This window comes from Schistocerca serialis, chromosome 9 (assembly GCF_023864345.2).
Source record: "Schistocerca serialis cubense isolate TAMUIC-IGC-003099 chromosome 9, iqSchSeri2.2, whole genome shotgun sequence".
NCBI classification, from domain to species: domain Eukaryota; kingdom Metazoa; phylum Arthropoda; class Insecta; order Orthoptera; family Acrididae; genus Schistocerca; species Schistocerca serialis.
The window spans coordinates 88239715-88261023 of record NC_064646.1 but is presented as its reverse complement, the minus strand read 5'-3'; the positions used below and the strand labels follow the sequence as shown (position 1 = coordinate 88261023).

General features: G+C 43.6%; 1 protein-coding gene and 1 pseudogene across 1 annotated transcript in view; one reads left to right on the top strand and one right to left on the bottom strand.

The window, feature by feature from the left end:
- The window catches only part of LOC126419388 (somatomedin-B and thrombospondin type-1 domain-containing protein-like), a 359147-nt gene that overhangs the window by 311573 nt on the left and 26265 nt on the right, over positions 1-21309 (bottom strand). Inside the window, exon 2 of the mRNA XM_050086575.1 lies at positions 3397-3651. Coding sequence (XP_049942532.1) covers positions 3397-3651 — 255 coding nt within the window. The remainder of the gene's footprint in view (positions 1-3396; positions 3652-21309) is intronic.
- On the top strand, positions 9714-9831 carry LOC126419965 (5S ribosomal RNA; annotated as a pseudogene).

Genomic DNA, 21309 nt, shown 5'->3' with positions numbered 1-21309 from the left:
TGTGAATGCATTGTGTCGGAGCTAAGTCAGTTCTACTGCAGGCAAATTGTTGCTCCCCGTATGTCGTGTGCTTCCATAACCATAGTAGCCGAAGAGTTGGCGTTTCAAGAAACACAGTATCTAATACGTACACGGCATACACAGATGGAGGAAAAACATCATCAACTAAGTCACAGCGAGGACGAAAATAAGTGTTGAGTGATCGTGACGGACAGTCATTGAAGATGATCGTGGCGAAAGATATGAGAACGACAACTGCAAAAGTCATTGCAGAACTGAATGTCGCTCTCGCGCATCCTGTCAGCACCAAAACGAAATGAAGAGAGCTCTCCATGAGATGGGAGATGCTGGACCAGCTGGAATTCGAAATCCGGACTCTAAAGAAGCACATGTCCATAACAGGATAACGTGATGCCGAAGCCATAAAACTTGGACTATAAAGCAATGCAAAAATGTCATTTGGTGGGATGAGTCTCGTTTCACACTTTTTCCAACTTTTTCACACTGTTTCCAAGTTCTGGTCGAGTCTGCGTCCCAATACTGAAACATGGTGATGGTCCAGTGATGATTTGCACAGCCATATCGTGGTATTCTGCAGGTAGCATTACTGTCAAGTTCAGTGAAGAAATTTCAGAACATTTTGAAATTAAAACAGGAGTGATACAAGATAACGTATTAATTTTCAGTTGTGTCTCAGAAAAATTAATGCACGATGGCGAAAATTGAAATCGGAGTCTAAAAGAGACGAACCGATAAAATCAGGAATAACCAGTATTAGAATAAACTTTCAGCTTTCGCAAACGACTGGGTACTTGGATACTAGGACATTCAGACAGCACAAAGAAACAGTAATTCTTAAAGAAGCAGCAAAAACACTGCTCTAGCAACAACGTAGCACCGAAAAATCCACAAATTAAATACAGAAAAATCGAGAGCGTTTATCAGCACAAATATTTAGGCGAAGCCATTTAGGAAACCGGTTTCGAAAAAGCCTGCTTACGAAATCCGTTGTTACATAATGCAAAAACCTTTCTGGTTTACAAAAAAAGATATCTATAACAAAGATGCATTGAAAAAGACACAAAACTGGAACAGTACAACATTATCATCAAATCATTATCTTTATGTGGGTTCTTTCAGCAGCAAACCCGCGTGACACCAGTGCCTCCTTTTGTAGCCTCTACTGTTTGTTGAGCAACTTCATAGCGATCGCTCCTCTGTTTGCTAAACGATCGCGTGACGGAAGGCGCCGATCTCCATCGCTCCTTCTCTGTCTACACCACAAATTACACTTGATATGTGTCGAAGGCTGATGAGTAGCAAATTGGAAACTTGTGGTAAGATCTTATGGGACCAAACTGCTGAGGTCATCGGTCCCTAAGCTTACAGACTACTTAATCTAAATTAAACTAACTTATGCTAAGAACAATACACACACCCATTTCCAAGGGAGGACTCGAACCTCCGACGGGAGGACCCGCGCGAACTGTGACAGGACGCCTTGGTCCGGGGGGCCTGTGAGTAGCACTCAAGAACTGATCGACAGAGGGAAGGCACTTCTTTCGTGAATAAATTACATTTCCTTAGGATTATCCCAATGAATCTCTGTTTAGAATCTCCTTTGTCCGCAATTACTTTTACGTGGTCATTCCACGTTAGGTTACTTATTATACTTAGGCAGTAATGAATCACTTCTCCTATTGATAAACATTTCGCTATATTTATTTATATTCTGGTTGAACTTCCATTCCCAGCAGAAATCCTCCCGCATTGTACTTCAGTCTTGTGCTGCAACTTCTTGTAACATTGTCCATGAACAAGCTAACATAGCTTCCGAAACTGTCCGCCACATCATATACATGCATACTTATTATAAATTAAAGTCCCCCGCCACCTTTCCTGTCTGTGTATGAAGACTAATCTCAGGAACCGCTGGATGGATTTTATATGGTGTTCACTAATAGACAGGAATGTTTATGTAACTTATTAACACTTCGCCAAACAAGTCATCCCGCAGCACATCCTTAATGCTAGCCATGAGAATCCAGTGCAGGTCGCTAATTAATTGTACGTCTGTTGACATATCTCAATCCATTTTCCATTTCCCGCTCACTCATCTCTCTCTCTCTCTCTCTCTATCTCTCTCTCTCTCTCTCTCTCTCTCTCTCCCTTTCTCTTGTTCTCATACTCCTTTTCTACTCTAAGTCTTTCTCTTCTTCACACTCTCTTCTGCCTCCCTATCGTCCTCTGTTCCCATTTCGGTTAATCTATCCCTCTGCATCTCTATTACTTTCTCTCTCTCATACTGTCGGACTGAGTCTGTCTCGTTCTCGATCTCTAAATGGTTCAAATGGCTCTGAGCACTATGCGACTTAACTTCTGAGGTCATCAGTCGCCTAGAACTTAGAACTAATTAAACCTAACTAACCTAAGGACATAACACACATCCATGCTCGAGGCAGGATTCGAACCTGCGACCGTAGCGGTCGCCCGGTTCCAGATTGTAGCGCCTAGAACCGCACGGCCACTCCGGCCGGCTCTCGATCTCTGTCCCTCTCTCTGTTTCTCTACTTCTGTCACTTTCATTCTATCCCGCTTTCACTCTCTCACAGTATAACCGCTTCTTACACTGTACCCTCCTACCCGACTTTCTTTCCCTATCTTATCATACTTTGGCGTTCTCTTTCGCCCTCTTATTCTGTCACTGTCTGTCTCACTCCCACTATCCCTGTGTCTCTCTGTCTCCCACACTTTCTCTATCCCTGCGTCTTTCTGTACGTTCTCTCCTACTTTCTCTCATTCTCTTTCTCTCTCTAACCCTTTATCTCTTATTCTAATCCTTTACTCTCACTACCCTTGTTCCCATTCTCCCTCCTTTCTGTCTCTCTCTACCGCTCACTGTCGACAACTTTCACACACTCTCTCTCTCACCCTCTCTCTCTCTCTCTCTCTCTCTCTCTCTCTCTCTCTCTGTTTTATCCCTCTTCCATTCTGTAACCCTCTCTCAAAATATAATATCGCTGTCACGCTCCATCCCACAATACCACACTCTTCATCTCATTCTTTTACCCTTTCACATTCTCTTTTCCTCTCCCTAATTCTGCCGCTGTCTCTTTGTATCACTCCCATTCTCTATCCCAGTGTCTTTATATTTGTTCTTGTCCTGTCATTCCCTCTCTCCATGTCGCTCTCGTACTCTAACCTTATATCTGTTATTCTACCCCTTTCCCTCAATGCCTCTCTTTATATCTCTACACGTCTTTACTCTCTCTCATTCTCTGTCTACTACGAACTCCTAACTATCTCGCTCTCACGATATTAGTAAATCCTACAAGGCACAAACAGTAACAGAACGAACGACGATGTTTTACCGACAAGGAAAGCGCAGGTGCTCACCCTTGAGCGCGGACTTGTTGCTGTGCGGGCAGCGCGTGCCCTGGCAGCCGCGCTTCTGCAGCAGCGAGGGGCAGTGCTTGCCGCCGTTCTCGGGCTGGCGCTGCACGGAGCGCGACCGGCGCATCATGCCGGTGCCGCAGTCCGCGTCGCACTCCGACCACGGGCCCCACGCCGTCACCGCGCAGTCCACCACTGCAACACCAAGCACCGAGCACACGCTCATCACAAACGTCGTCGCTGCACAGGGCGTGGGGGCTAACAAAGTAACGTACAAATTCAGATGTCAATTAAAACCCAGTAGTAGAATCACTGGTGACGTTGGGAGTAGAGGAGGAGGAGAGACGTATTACTCATCACCAAGAGGAACACACCGGTTGCAACTGATGTTAAAGAGGTTCAAGATGTGGACTGCACTCATCTGCTTCAAATTCTAGGCTAGAGAATTTCATAACGTGTTGGTGAGAAAACCACAATGAATTTTTTTTTTATTTATCTATAGCACTAAAATTAGCAACATCTGGTATAAAATCTGAAGTGTCAATACGTACCAACCACTTGTGAATCAGCAACTCAAAAGACAGGCAGCGACAGAACGACTCTTTCTAAAATAAGCGTAATAAAGTGACGGTCGCAATATCAACAGAAAGCATCTGTTGTACCGTCTGAGATTTCTCGAAAATAAATAGAAATTTATAAAACTCGATGTACGGAAGGAATTGTCAAGAAGCCACTGGGTCATGCGCCCACACTTCTAGAAATCATTCACGTTCCTAAACACGTATAAAAAATAACGTGCGTCGATACACTGAGATTTTTCTCTTTAGCGTGTGGCACTGCTTCACGGCAGAAGGGTAACAGGTCAGTCCAGGGTCGTCAACTAGTAACAATAAAAAGTGTAAGTTTTGCTAATCTTTGAGCACCGCTGACTCTCGTACTTGAACGTTTCGTTCTGTTCCTCAGCAGTAATAAGACAACGACGGCGTGAAAGAGCATCGAGTATTCTTTTTGTAGGAGGAACTGTTGATAGCATTCGCTAGTTTCTGTATTTAGCAGGAACAAATTGGTTCCATCTCCTCCACCTGAGAGATAACTCTTATTAGTCAAGTCCGGCGCTGCGACAGCACGAACAATACCGGCGAGAGGCGTCACCTCTAAGGATCTCGCGGAGATAAAAGGCAGCCATTGTTCGGGAACGCAAAGAGCGCCGGTCAGAGACAAACAGTCACAACGCGATTAATTTTCGACTCAGGTGCTGCCGTCTTTTGTTAGAGATGAAGTGGATGAGCAAATACAGGGTGAGTTCTGAAGTGAGAAGAAAGGGAAAAAAAGCGAAGGGCTAATAAGGAGTCGGATGTTTGTTCGAAATAAAAATGGCGCCCATATCTCATTTAAATGGAGGATCTTTCCAACTGGCAACGTCCGGTAATTTTGAGAGGGAAAAAATACTGAGGTTTGCAGGACGAAGCACTGTAGTCTAGATTAACGAAGCTACTACCTTGCGAGTCGAAGTAAAGTTGTTAACAACGGCAGGCTTCAAATTATTGTCCGTTTCGTCTAATCACCTTTTCAGTACAAAGGAAAACCAGTCAAAGTTGCAAATTTCGTTTGTTTTTATTTGCCTCATGACTAATTTTGGGCCGGGACCCATTTTCAAATCATCCAAATAGACAAATTGGTACTTCCAAAAACCCAAAAACCATGTCAAATATATATACGTTTCATGAAGTGCATATTAACGCGCTGTAAACCTTCGTTTACACTTTATAAAAGCCCGCATCTCGTGGTCGTGCGGTAGCGTTCTCGCTTCCCACGCCCGGGTTCCCGGGTTCGATTCCCGGCGGGGTCAGGGATTTTCTCTGCCTCGTGATGGCTGGGTGTTGTGTGTTGTCCTTAGGTTAGTTAGGTTTACTTAGTTCTAAGTTCTAGGCGACTGATGACCTCAGCAGTTGAGTCGCATAGTGCTCAGAGCCATTTGAACCACTTTATAAAACGCACAGATTTTTGACATGGTTTTCATATTTTTTGCAACACGATTTTGACTACCTCGATGTTTTGAAAAAGGGTATCGAAACTAGTCATCAAGTAAATAAAAAAAGCGAAATCTGCAACTTTGGCTGGTTTTCCGTCCAAATGACTAGAAGTTGCTGGCCTGCAATTATTCAAGGATGTTGGAAGTTCGTAAATCTGCAATTATTCCAGCATGTTGGAACTTCGTAAATCAGTGGCTGTATTAGTTAAACTGTTATTCTGATAGACATCTGGAGTCGACTAGGTGTTATGATCAGTGTAATAGAGTTAATGTGCCATTTCTTCCATTATTCATATCAAAGTATTGATTTATGTAGGGCAGTGTCAAGTAAACATTACGAAATTAGTAGAAGCAGCTTCGTACAGGACAGTTGTAGCCCTAGCGAATATTCAGACATAACCCGAGGCACACCGACGAAATTTCGGAGATTGCTCAGGGATTTATTCTGAGTATATTTGAAATAAGGCAGCCGTCCTCTCTCGCGGATCGTTACAGGATAATAATGCAAATACGATTTCCGGTACTTCGTTTGTTATCTCATTTATCACTGTTTCCATGAAAATAACACCACAACACCGAAAAATTCTGTAACGCGTAATCACCAAAACGCACAACACACAGAAGAGAATGACGCAACGCTCTTCAGACAAAACATGCGCACTGTGACTATATATCCAGAACTTGGTCTATGGGTGTGCGAATGTTCCCCAGACCACTGTTGAAAGCAGGCACATACCACCGATATACTGTGCCCATCATTTGCAGCAGTCCGTAGGTACGTTCTTCCAGCTTCCCACAGGTCGACAGTGGCGTTCAGAAGCAGCACGTACTCGCCGGTGGATCACGGGAGATCCCGGGAATGAATGTGGCAAGCTCAGTTCAGCTCTATATTCAGCACAGTTTCTGCCAGTAGAGTCAAAACAGAGCACGCACATACAGGCATCCCGAGCGCTAACTGATCGCCGACGTCTACGACAAATGAATCACTAACACCGCAACCCCTCGGTATACATTTATTATACCCTGGTGCAACTGAATGAAGTCCTTGAAGATGTAGCATTTTTATTCTTCCGGCAATTTACAATACCTGCCGTGCATCCAGTCGGTATTAATACAGGCTTTACCGGCACTGTGCCGTTGACGCAACCGCATTAACAAGATGAGCGTCAGACAGGACTATTCAGTACGTCAATTAGGCTGCCGTAATTTCAGAGACAATGCGGGTAATCTCTGAGACACAACGGGCCTGGCTGCCCCGTCGTAGGAAACACGAGCTCCCCGAAATTAGGCGACTGTAGTTAGCAAGAAGGGACAGAGATAAATTGTGAACAAGCCGGAGTCCCCTATCACGAAGACATGGTACCTACAAACGGACTTAAATCAAGGTCATGTTTATGGAAAAACTTCAAGGCTTCGACTCAGACAGCTTGGTTGTTGTTGTCTTCAGTCCGGAGACTGGTTTGATGCAGATCTCCATGCTACTCTATCCTGTGCAAGCTTCTTCATCTCCCAGTACTTACTGCAACCAACATCCTTCTGAATCTGCTTAGTGTATTCATCTCATGGTCTCCCTCTACGATTTTTACCCTCCACGCTGCCCTCCAATGCTAAATTTGTGATCCCTTGATGCCTCAGAACATGTCCTACCAACCGGTCTCTTCTTCTTGTCAAGTTGTGCCACAGACTCCTCTTCTCCGCATTTCTATTCAATACCTCCTCATTAGTGATGTGATCTACCCATCTAATCTTCAGCATTCTTCTGTAGCACCACATTTCGAAAGCTTCTGTTCTCTTCTTGTCCAAACTATTTATCGTCCTGTAACGCAGGAAATGCATATCCTCCTATTTCCATCTATTGCACTGCAAATTTTTTTCTTTATTTTGTTACCTGAAGATATAACATTTCTGTGTCTTTGTATATTGTAACTGTTCTACTATTTGTATATACATGCATTTATGTCGATGTATAATTGGTTTGTTTTGTGAATATTATTTGTATTTATATGCTGGGTCTGGCCTAGGGAAAACTATGCTATCGAACGAATACATCGATAGGTCGTGTGGAGAACCAAAGTGTTTAGGATCTTTGGTAGTGTTAACTCTGTCGCGTGGAGCGAGAGCAGGGAGGGTCTGGCTGGGTTAGGTCGGTGGAGCAGGTGTGTTGTGTGACGCTCCCGCGAGTTGCCGCGCTTTCGGGGTTTGGCAGCATGTAATTGCGCTCGACTTGCTATGATAGTTTCTGACACGGTGTCGCGGACGGGAAGCATTAGCTGGTGCACATCAAGAGCCCATTTCGCCTGGTGACTGTCGAGAAGGAGGCGCGCCAACATCCAGCTTCTGCAACAGCGACGGCCGACAATGAGTGACTGTCGCCACCTCCTCGATCGACGTCTTCAAACCTTCAATCAACCAACAAGGAAGACTGGAAGCACGTAAAGTTTTAGAACTGTATGGCAGACCTCAGCTTTTAAAATTGTTGCATCACAAAATTACAGCAACTTAGCATGAAACTTTGTTGCTCATTGTCCCAATTGCATTATCAAGCAGGGTCCCTTCCTTTTCCGAAATGAACCCGAGTGTCGTTGCAATTCAGACGCCAGCATTAAAGTAATATCATTCCATTTCACTGCTTTAATTTCAAAGTTCAGTTAAGGTATTCATAGCTGGGCTACAATATTTAGATTACACAAGCACAAATTAAGAGTGCGAGTTTTGTTAGCATATTTGAGCTTACCTGTGACTGCAGCTCAGCTTGGTACGTGCTAAATGTTACTATTGTTAATTGTCCGGAATCATTTAATTCAAGTTCAAAGTTAAATCTCTTATTTCTAAATTGCGTAGATTCAAGTAGCTTTTGAATTGATTGTTGAGGTAGCCCAAGACTAACCTTATATTATTGAATTTCGTAGTGCTTCAGAAACAAAATTCACTATTAATTTCAGTCACTAAATTAACTTTCAGTTTTCCGATTTTGTTAATTCTTTTGCTAAATTAAGTCAGAGTGTAGCGAAATTTATTACTTGTGACAAACTTTCAGTTTTCACACAACACGTGTCAATCTTCAGTTGCCACGCTTTTAGTGCTAATTATATGTGCAATAAACTTTCTTTTTCAGTTATTATAGTAGTTGTCCAAAGGACTGGCGACCGTAATTTTCCCCAAATCTCAAATATCTAATTAACGCCAATTAATTGTTAACGTGACGACCGTACATTTACTTTCTTTATTAACTTTACCCCTTTTCAAAATTAATTTCCACCAGTTTCATTTGCATTTTTCCTTTCATTTAGATGTAACCCTTTCCTCCCTCTTTACCGACAGATTAACTTCGGTGACGATTGCTTTTCCCAAATTTCCATTAGGTACACGCGGTTTAATTTTTCACTGTCATTAAGGTCGATAAGTGAGGGGGAGGTTACAGTCCATGTTTCACTTCCATACATGGCTACACTCCATACAAATACTTTCAAAAACGACTTCCTGACACTTAAATCTATACTCGATGTTAACAAATTTCTCTTCTTCAGAAACGCTTTCCTTGCCATTGCCAGTCTACATTTTATATCCTCTCTACTTCGATCATCATCAGTTATTTTGTTCCCCAAATAGCAAAACTCTTTTACTACTTTAAGTGTCTCATTTCATAATCTAATTCCCTCAGCATCACCCGACTTAATTCGACTACATTCCATTATCCACGTTTTGCTTTTGTTGACAGCTTGGAGATTACCGAATTTGGTGGCTAACCCCATCAAGAAGATTGAAGGATTCAACCTCCCGAGGAAACAGTGGAAAGCTCTACATCGTGGCAGAATGAGTGCTAGTAGATGCAAGCAACTGTTGAGGACGTGGGGCGTATCGGACAATCCTCAATGTGAGTGCGATGAAACTCAGTAAACTGACCATTTCGAGAATGAACTTTCACGTCACAGTGGAGTGTGCGCTGATTAGAAACTTCCTGTCACACTGCAACGGTGCTGGACAAGAACTAGGGACCTTCGGCTGTCGCGGACAGTTGCTCTCCCAACTGAGATATCCTAGCCCGACTCACCACTTGCCACCGCAGGTCGTGCTTGAACAACTCCGTTGACAGCAATTGCTAGCGAAAGGCAAATTATCCCGTGTTGTAGTCCCTGTCCAGCATACAGTTTGAATCTGCCAGGAAGTTTCAATGGGCCATTAATTATTATGTGAAACGCGTAGCTACAAGTGTGAAGTAAAGGGCATATACATCGAGTCGCTCAGACATAGAGCGGCTACAAAAATTGTAATATGCTACAGAGTTATAGGCAACGGCCTTGCCGCAGTGGATACACCGGTTCCCGTCAGATCACCGAAGTTAAGCACTGTCGGGTGTGGGCGGCTCTTGGATGGGTGACCATCCGGGCGGCCATGCGCTGTTGCCATTTTTCGGGGTACACGCAGCCTCGTGATGCCAATTGAGGAGCTACTCGACCGAAAAGTAGCGGCTCCGGTCAAAGAAAACCATCGTAATGACCGGGAGAGTGGTGTGCTGACCACGTGCCCCTCCTATCCGCATCCTTAGGAGAGGATGACACGGCGGTCGGATGGTCTCGATGGGCCACTTGTCACCTGAAGACGGAGTGCTACAGAGGTATAACGTTTCTTACGAATATTGTTAATACGCTGTGCTCACAAATTTATATAATAATTCCAGTTGTAAATGCCGAACTAGTGACTAAATTACAAGGATGTAATATTTGGCTCCTTTTGTAGAGTTAGTTAAGAGTGTCACCGTTTCTCCAGGGGCAATCAAATGAAACGAGACAGTTTAAAAAAAAACTACTTACTATTTCAAATGTAATCTTCGTAACTCTTAATACATTCATCCCACGGTCAGTGTCTTCGTGAAAATATGATTCGACGAAGAAGAGCACTTTCTCGTCCGCAATACATCGACGGCCATGTACGTCTTTCTTCAGAGCTCCAAAAATATGGAAATCGCACAGGGAGGGATCGGTATTATTTGGCGCATATGTAAGGGATTTCTAGCCAAACTTCTGCAGCGTAGTCGAAACAAACTTGGCAATATGTGATAGGGAATTATCCCGCAACAGAGCGATGCTGTCCGTCAATATTCCTGAGCGTTTGGACATGAGGGTGCGCTTCAGTCTTTGCAGTGTGTCCACGTATCGTTGTGAGGTAATTGTGGCGCCATGTTCCAGAAATTCATTCAGCAACGGGTTGACGGACGGCATCACTCTGTTGCGAGATAATGCCTGGGTTGCAGGATTATGACCGGTCACATGCTGCCGAGGTGGTTTTGAGTACGCTGCAGAACTTTTCGCTGAGAAACCTTTACACATTCTCCAAACAATCCCCATCTCTTCCCACGCCATTTCCATATTTTTGGCACTCTGAAGAAATACATTAGTGTCTTTGCTTCGGACGAAGAGGTGAGGCAACAGCAAATATTTTTCCCTGACGGCATTGACAATCTGACAGTGTGGTAAATGTATTGACAGTTCTGGCGATTACTATCGAAATAAGAAGCACCTTACTTACTTTTAGTCCAACTGCCTCGTTTTCATTTGACTGCCCATTATAGTATACCCGGATCAGTTAGAGCAAAGTATAAAAAATAAAAAATCCTCCTCACATTTTAGTCTACTGACTGGTTTGATGCGGCCCGCCACGAATTCCTTTCCTGTGCTAACCACTTCATCTCAGAGTAGCACTTGCAACCTACGTCCTCAATTACTTGCTTGACGTATTCCAATCTCTGTCTTCCTCTACAGTTTTTGCCCACTACAGCTCCCTCTAGTACCATGGAAGTCATTCCCTCATGTCTTAGCAGATGTCCTACCATCCTGTCCCTTCTCCTTATCAGTGTTTTCCACATATTCCTTTCCTCTCCGATTCTGCGTAGAACCTCCTTATTCCTTACCTTATCGGTCCACCTAATTTTCAACATTCGTCTATAGCACCACATCTCAAATGCTTCGTTTCTCTTCTGTTCCTGTTTTCCCACAGTCCATGTTTCACTACCATACAATGCTGTACTCCAGACGTACATCCTCAGAAATTTCTTCCTCGAATTAAGGCCGGTATTTGATATTAGTAGACTTCTCTTGGACAGAAATGCCTTTTTTGCCATAGCGAGTCTGCTTTTGATGTCCTCCTTGCTCCTTCCGTCAATGGTTATTTTACTGCTTAGGTAGCAGAATTCCTTAACTTCATTGACTTCGTGACCATCAATCCTGATGTTAAGTTTCTCGCTGTTCTCATTTCTACTACTTCTCATTACCTTCGTCTTTCTCCGATTTACTCTCAAACCATACTGTGTACTCATTAGACTGTTCATTCCGTTCAGCAGATCATTTAATTCTTCTTCACTTTCACTCAGCATAGCAATGTCATCAGCGAATCTTATCATTGATATCCTTTCACCTTGTATTTTTATTCCACTCCTGAACCTTTCTTTTATTTCCATCATTGCTTCCTCGATGCACAGATTGAAGAGTAGGGGCGACAGGGTACAGCCTTGTCTTACACCCTTCTTAATACTAGCACTTCGTTCTTGATCATCCACTCTTATTATTCCCTCTTGGTTGTTGTACATGTTGTATATGACCCGTCTCTCCCTATAGCTTACCCCTATTTTTTCAGAATCTCGAACAGCTTGCACCATTTTATATTGTCGAACGCTTTTTCCAGGTCGACAAATCCTATGAAACTGTCCTGATTTTTCTTTAGCCTTGCTTCCATTATTAGCCGTAACGTCAGAATTGCCTCTCTCGTCCCTTTACTTTTCCTAAAGCCAAACTGATCGTCACCTAGCACATTCTCAATTTTCTTTTCCATTCTTCTGTATATTATTCTTGTAAGCAGCTTCGATGCATGAGCTGTTAAGCTGATTGTGCGATAATTCTCGCACTTGTCAGCTCTTGCCGTCTTCGGAATTGTGTGGATGATGCTTTTCCGGAAGTCAGATGGTATGTCGCCAGACTCATATATGCTACACACCAACGTGGTCGTTTTGTTACCACTTCCCCCAATGATTTTAGAAATTCTGATGGAATGTTATCTATCCCTTCTGCCTTATTTGCCCGTAAGTCCTCCAAAGCTCTCTTAAATTCCGATTCTAATACGGGATCCCCTATCTCTTCCAAATCGACTCCTGTTTCTTCTTGTATCACATCAGACAAATCTTCACCCTCATAGAGGCTTTCAATGTATTCTTTCCACCTATCTGCTCTCTCCTCTGCATTTAGCAGTGGAATTCCCGTTGCACTCTTAATGTTACCACCGTTGCTTTTAATGTCACCAAAGGTTGTTTTGACTTTCCTGTATGCTGAGTCTGTCCTTCCGACAATCATATCTTTTTCGATGTCTTCACATTTTTCCTGCAGCCATTTCGTCTTAGCTTCTCTGCACTTCCTATTTATTTCATTCCTCAGCGACTTGTATTTCTGTATTCCTGATTTTCCCGGAACATGTTTGTACTTCCTCCTTTCATCAATCAACTGACGTATTTCTTCTGTTACCCGTGGTTTCTTCGCAGGTACCTTCTTTGTACCTATGTTTTCCTTCCCAACTTCTGTGATGGCCCTTTTTAGAGATGTCCATTCCTCTTCAACTGTACTGCCTACTGCGCTATTCCTTATTGCTGTATCTATAGCGTTAGAGAACTTCAAACGTATCTCGTCATTCCTTAGTACTTCCGTATCCCACTTCTTTGCGTATTGATTCTTCCTGACTAATGCCTTGAACTTCAGCCTACTCTTCATCACTACTATATAGTGATGTGAGTCTATATCTGTTCCTGGGTACGCCTTACAATCGAGTATCTGATTTCGGACTCTCTGTCTGACCATGATGTAATCTAATTGAAATCTTCCCGTATCTCCCGGCCTTTTCCAAGTATACCTCCTCCTCTTGTGATTCTTGAACAGGGTATTCGCTATTACTAGCTGAAACTTGTTACAGAACTCAATTAGTCTTACTCTTCTTTCATTCCTTGTCCCAAGCCCATATTCTCCTGTAACCTTTTCTTCTACTCCTTCCCCTACAACTGCATTCCAGTCGCCCATGACTATTAGATTTTCGTCCCCCTTTACATACTGCATTACCCTTTCAATATCCTCATACACTTTCTCTATCTGTTCATCTTCAGCTTGCGACGTCGGCATGTATACCTGAACTATCGTTGTCGGTGTTGGTCTGCTGTCGATTCTGAGTAGAACAACAACTGAACTGTTCACAGTAACACACCCTCTGCCCTACCTTCCTTTTCATAACGAATCCTACACCTGTTATACCATTTTCTGCTGCTGTTGATATTACCCGATACTCATCTGACCAGAAATCCTTGTCTTCCTTCCACTTCACTTCACTGACCCCTACTATATCTAGATAGAGCCTTTGCATTTCCCTTTTCAGATTTTCTAGTTTCCCTACCACGTTCCAGCTTCTGACATTCCACGCCCTGACTCGTAGAACGTTATCCTTTCGTTGATTATTCAATCTTTTTGTCATGGTAACCTCCCCCTTGGCAGTCCCCTCCCGGAGGTCCGAATGGGGGACTATTCCGGAATCTTTTGCCAATGGAGAGATCATCATGACCCTTCTTCAATTACAGACCACATGTCCTGTGAATACACTCACATATCTACGTACATACTGTGCAAGCCACCCTACGGAAGATGACGGAGATTGTCCTGCACCATTCCAGTCGTTTCTTTTCCTGTTTCACTCGCAATCAGAGCAAGAGAAAAAGCCTTACTTCCTCTTATCTTCATGGTCCTTAAGCGAAATGCACTTTGGTGGCTGTAGAATCTTTCTGTTGTTTTTGTTGTTGTGTTCTTCAGGCCAGAGACTGGTTTCATGCTGTTCTATCCTGTGGAAACTTCATTTCTAAGTAACTACTGCACCCTACATCCTTCTGAATCTGCTTAGTGCAAAGGTCTCCCTCTACGATTTTTGACCTCCACGCAGCATTCGAATACTAAATTGGCGATCCCTTGATGCCTCAGAACATGTCCTACCAACCAATCCCTTCTTCTAGGCAAGTTGTGCCACAAATTCCTCTTCTCCCCAATTCTATTCAGTACCCCCTCAATAGTTACATGATCTACCCATCTAATTTTCAACATTCTTTTGTAGCACCACATTTCGAAAGCTTCTGTTCTCTTCTTGTCTGAACTATTTAACGACCACGTTTCACATCTATATGTGACTACACTCCATACAAGTACTCTGAGAAAAGACTTCCTGACACTTAAATCTATACTCGATGTTAACAAACTTAGATAGAAAAAAACATTTTGTGTTTCCTCGTGCAGTTACCGAAATGTATTTTTCATCTGTCAGCTCATAATTTTTCGTTTATTAAATGGTTTATGTTGGCTGCATTTCATGTTATATCGTTTTTCGCCGGCTGTGTCATTCAGCCCTCTTTGTATTTTCTATAATGGTGTTTTCATCCTTTAAACTGTACTTCTAAGCTCTGATGTAGACAAAATGTTAACCTTATCTGCTGCTGTCAAACAAAATATTGCCTTTTACGTCATGTACTGAATGATGTTCATCATAATATTCATCTGTCTATATTTTAAATGTTAAGTAGCCTACTTATATTTACGGCTACTAGATGGCACTCTTGGTGTTATGTTCACCTGCCCGCAATTGCTAACGCGGACGCCTCAGTCTGTTGTTACCTGTGGCTTTATATGTATGAAAAGCCCACAGTGGCTCACTTTCCATGTATTCTATTTTTAAATTTTTGTGACTAGAGATATATCGCTTGATATTTGTCTTATACGTGACATGTAAGTACTGTTTCTTTCTTGTACTGTTAGTCAGTACCTACACTTTTATATAACAAATTCTCCCTTAATTTTGTACTTACATTATGGACCAATTTGAAAATTTGATTTCTGATGAAGGCAGTCGTAGAAGTGCCGAAACCTGGTCAAAAGAATTAGATTTTGTGACCGAGGGCAGCAATTGCTTTAACTTCACAGTGGTTTCCATTTCGCGACCGATCCTCGTATTTACCCATTTTTAGATATAATATTCGCTTTAAAGATAAATGTGTCACTGGTCGCTACTGCCTTCTGCTCAAGTAAAGGCAGTACGCACTCAGTTGAGCACGTGGCCCGATGGCTGCGATATCTGTAAAGGCTTAACGAATCATCTGTGCGTGAGCACTGAAGTGTACAATTTTTTGTAGCGTGATCTTAAGACGCCAAACATTCCTTCTGCTGTTAACGGCCGGGTCGCACTCATTTCTCGTTTACGTTACAGCTTCTCATGTACCGTTACTGGCTGTTTATCGCTCCGTAACTTGACAGGACTGTTCCCGGGACTCCCGTGAACACCTTTTACAACAGCAGGGTCCGGGCAGCCCTTTATGGCGACCATTTGGAGCGGCCTCCGGGCAAGCCTGAGCCCTTCCCGACGGCGCCGCCCAGTTACCCACAGCCTCCACAGTGCGTGGGCGGCGCTGCCGTGCCGTTAAAACGCGTGATGGCCACACACACACACACACACACACACACACACACACACACACACTATGTACCCTGTACTCCCATCGAGCCCTCGTTACCTTTTCACAGCGTCGTTACGTTGCATCCTCACACTGCACATTAAACACCGCAAAAAGCAATAACTTCTCCCCAGCGCTATCCATGAAAGCAGGATTAGGTAACATATTTTACGATGTGCGCTATAAGCAATATCTAATTAGCCTGACCGTGTCTTCCTTAGACAGTTGGATAGAAACCACTCCAAATGAGAAATTACCAAAAAGGCAGAATAAATAAGAGGTGCACACCGTGACGACAAATATGAGGCTAGCAGCACAACCTTCCGACGTCCTCTTATGTCGTCAAAACAAAGGGGTGTGTTTGAGGATGGTAACGTGTAGCGCGTAAAGTAACGACGAAGTAGCACCCAGTCTTTACGTGTAACAATTACACTGTGCAACAAATTTTCGTTGATAATTTGTGAATTACTTACATTTGGGATTTCTGCATTGATTGAGACACAATATAAAAAAATAGCCTTTACAAGCGATACTTAGCTACAGCCTTAGAACTACTTGTCATGTCAATATACATACTTATTAAGTAGCACTACAGTATATCATAGATATGTTGTCCGCCCCGATAGCGGAGTGGGCAGCGTGACGGATTGCCGTCCTACAGGCCCGGGTTCGATTACCGGCTGGGTCGGAGATTTTCTCCGCTCAGAGAGTGAGTGTTGTGTTGTCTTCATCATCATTTCATCCGCAGGTCGCCCAATGTGGCGTCGAATGTAATAAGACCTGCACCAAGGCGGCCGGACCTGCCCCGCAAGGGGCCTCCCGGCCAATGACGCCAAACGCTTATTTCCATAGATACGTTAAGTATAGGAAACTTGTTGATAATTGTGAATTCCTGAGGTGAAGAATCACTCTAATAATATGAAATAATAGCGCCGACCAAATTCAGCGAATATCAGCTCACAAAATTACTAAAAGAAACTCAAGAATTTTCATGTTTTTTTTGTAGTTTTTTATAGAAATTATCAAACTTGCGTAACCAACAGATCAAATTATAATGAATAAATAAAATAACAGTAGGTACGGCTGTAGTGCGTAACATACAGCTCTACAACCACTTACCATCATTAGTGTTTTGACATGATATTTTGAGAAAAAAGAAAAAAAAGTCAATCCAACTATTAACCGGCTGTACGTTTCCGCTTGACTTATCGCTTATAAATTACATCTGCAGCATTCCTTGCAGTGGTCCATCAGTGCCCTTGGAAAACAGAATAGCTGCTACCTTTTTGGCTGTGTACTTTCTCTCTACGACGACGATATGCCGACGAAATCGTTCGCCATTTTCGTCGAAAATTTTTCCGCAATCTTCAAGAAAGAAGTTGACACTGGCAAAAAGCAAATATGTTTCAGAGACGTGTCACAGCCGAGCTTTACATAAGATGACAACAGGTCACCCATATGTTCCTTAGAATTTCGTACTCTCTTATTTCCTAAGTAAATGAACCTAACGTTTTAAGAACTGTCCCAAGTTGACTTCTCAGCGCACAGTAACATTTCATCAAATTTTTTGGCCCTGAATAGCTCTGGAAACTGCAGAACAAAGAAGAAACCCGCTTTCAATTTTGACATACCCATTCCTGGGAACTTTTTCCTGAAGTGCTTATAGGCCTCGCCCTTGCGTTTCACTTTTTCACAAATTTTTCCAGAATCATATAAAAATCACTTTAGAACAAAACATAAAGACAAATTACAATCAATACTACCTACAATACTAACTGAAGTAAGGTAATAAACTGGTGCGACCAGTGCTGGGATAATATTATTCTTCTATTGTTTTATTCTTTACATATGCAATAATTGGACGTAAGTTGGCAATGAATTTCTTCTGTTTTCCGCTATGGAGTAATCCCTTACCAAAACGCAAACCAAAGAAAGGTTTCAGGTTTCTTTGTGATATTTGTTATCAGCACGATGGAACTGATGAGAATTAGGTAGTATTATGCAGTTTACATTTCCATTGTTGCGCCATGTTATATACAGAAACTGTCTGTGCTCGGCAAGTGTTACAATGCCTCTTTCCTTTCTAAGTAACATAAAAGCAAACACTTTTACAAGTACAAAATAAATGAAACATCATGACATTTTGTACGTTATGTTAGATTTGAAAATTTTTATTCAATTCATTTGTGGTATACGATATTTGTGCTCACTCCGTCTTCTGCGAAAACAAAGATTCCCGGCAGTCCTACTCATGAGAATGCAACATATATGTGAAGTGGTGAAAAGCGTGGATTTGCCCACGTACGCATGCGTCACACACATATACATATACACTCCTGGAAATTGAAATAAGAACACCGTGAATTCATTGTCCCAAGAAGGGGAAACTTTATTGACACATTCCTGGGGTCAGATACATCACATGATCACACTGACAGACCCACAGGCACATATACACAGGCAACAGAGCATGCACAATGTCGGCACTAGTACAGTGTATATCCACCTTTCGCAGCAATGCAGGCTGCTATTCTCCCATGGAGACGATCGTAGAGATGCTGGATGTAGTCCTGTGGAACGGCTTGCCATGCCATTTCCACCTGGCGCCTCAGTTGGACCAGCGTTCGTGCTGGACGTGCAGACCGCGTGAGACGACGCTTCATCCAGTCCCAAACATGCTCAATGGGGGACAGATCCGGAGATCTTGCTGGCCAGGGTAGTTGACTTACACCTTCTAGAGCACGTTGGGTGGCACGTGATACATGAGGACGTGCATTGTCCTGTTGGAACAGCAAGTTCCCTTGCCGGTCTAGGAATGGTAGAACGATGGGTTCGATGACGGTTTGGATGTACCGTGCACTATTCAGTGTCCCCTCGACGATCACCAGTGGTGTACGGCCAGTGTAGGAGATCGCTCCCCACACCATGATGCCGGGTGTTGGCCCTGTGTGCCTCGGTCGTATGCAGTCCTGATTGTGGCGCTCACCTGCACGGCGCCATACACGCATACGACCATCATTGGCACCAAGGCAGAAGCGACTCTCATCGCTGAAGACGACACGTCTCCATTCGTCCCTCCATTCACGCCTGTCGCGACACCACTGGAGGCGGGCTGCACGATGTTGGGGCGTGAGCGGAAGACGGCCTAACGGTGTGCGGGACCGTAGCCCAGCTTCATGGAGACGGTTACGAATGGTCCTCGCCGATACCCCAGGAGCAACAGTGTCCCTAATTTGCTGGGAAGTGGCGGTGCGGTCCCCTACGGCACTGCGTAGGATCCTACGGTCTTGGCGTGCATCCGTGCGTCGCTGCGGTCCGGTCCCAGGTCGACGGGCACGTGCACCTTCCGCCGACCACTGGCGACAACATCGATGTACTGTGGAGACCTCACGCCCCACGTGTTGAGCAATTCGGCGGTACGTTCACCCGGCCTCCCGCATGCCCACTGTACGCCCTCGCTCAAAGTCCGTCAACTGCACATACGGTTCACGTCCACGCTGTCGCGGCATGCTACCAGTGTTAAAGACTGCGATGGAGCTCCGTATGCCACGACAAACTGGCTGACACTGACGGCGGCGGTGCACAAATGCTGCGCAGCTAGCGCCATTCGACGGCCAACACCGCGGTTCCTGGTGTGTCCGCTGTGCCGTGCGTGTGATCATTGCTTGTACAGCCCTCTCGCAGTGTCCGGAGCAAGTATGGTGGGTCTGACACACCGGTGTCAATGTGTTCTTTTTTCCATTTCCAGGAGTGTATTTCACATTCACGTAAAGAAATTTTGCAGTTCTGCCAGTAACTGATTGTACTTTAGAGGCTGACTGTTATGATTTATTGTGCTGTGTGTGGTACGATCTTTGGAGCCGAAACAGTGTGCCAAAATTATTGTCTCGATGCAGTGTTTATTCTTACGATGTGTTTAACGCACTGAACAACGCGAATAGGCGGTTGTGCTTCATAGTTTAAAAGTATTCGAAGTCAACGATTTACAGGAAAGAAATAGCTTCACGTGGTTTATAGACTTTTCTCCATGCCCCGTTCCCGTCTTCACCCTAACCCCTATCGGTAGTAATGGTATCTTAGTTCCACGGTATTTTACAGAAATAACGAATCACATGTAGACTGGGTGGTTGTAATTAAAGTGTAGCTAGTCATGTAGGTCCAGTGTGGGCTGCAATTATCATATGGCAGCTATTATAATGCGTTAATGTGGAATCGAATTACGCTGGGAAAGAAGGTTAGTTTCAATTCCAGCCGCCAGGTGTAAATCGCACTGTGAATGTAAGAAAGACGTATAGAAATGTTTACATATGTAATTAAAACCACCTGGTACCAAATCCAGTTGAAATTTCAACACGTGTCTGTGAATTACGCTTCTGTATCACCCCTTTTCACCCCAACATGAGCCATAGAGGTGATAGGCGCATCTTAAGTGTCACAGTAAATTTTTCCAGATGGCAAGTGATGTGCGTGCCAGTTTTGGTAGAAATTCTTTCAGGCAACACAAAGATGCTGTGTTGTATTTCTGCACCCCTCCCCCCCCCCCCCCCAAACTCTAACTATGATGGTTCATCGTTACTGTCACCAATAAGACTAGCGATCCCCAAAACTAGGGACTCGATATTGGTCGTTATCGAATATTTTTACACGCACATAGTCCTAACTTTCACCATCACGCCTAGCTGTGGTGTGGATATATTACACTTACAACTTTGTTGTAATAATAATTATACGAATAGTGACTCATGTACATATAAATTTTGACTGATATTGCTCCAGATGTTCTTGAGTTAAACTTCTGTGTCACCCCCTTTTCACCCTCACTCCTATGGGTCGTAGGTGATTATTACTCCAAGAGAAACCTCCGTGGACGTACGCACAAAATTTCAACACACTGAACAGTACAAGAACACACAGAAGAGGAACAAACGAAAACATATTTTTATATACTAGATGATATTCCCCTTCATTACGGAGGTCGAACCACACACAGTCAGATGGGACGCATAAATTGATTGTAAACTTTTTCAATCATATATTGCATTTTTCCAGTATCCTGCCCAGGAACCGACGTCTGTAGTACGTCATTAGCCGTACCAACTATATTTATACCACCACCCAAACATTTCCAGTACGGTTTCCCTCTTCCCAACTCTCATCTAGGTATGTTGTTCTTGCGGTATTCAGTCCTGAGACTGGTTTGATGCAGCTGTGCATGCTACTCTATCCTGTGCAAGCTGCTTCATGTCCCAGTACGTACTGCAGCCTACATCCTTCTGAATCTGCTTAGTGTATTCATCTATTGGTCTCCCTCTACGATTTTTACCCTCCACACTGCCCTCCAACACTAAATTGGTGATCCCTTGATGCCTTA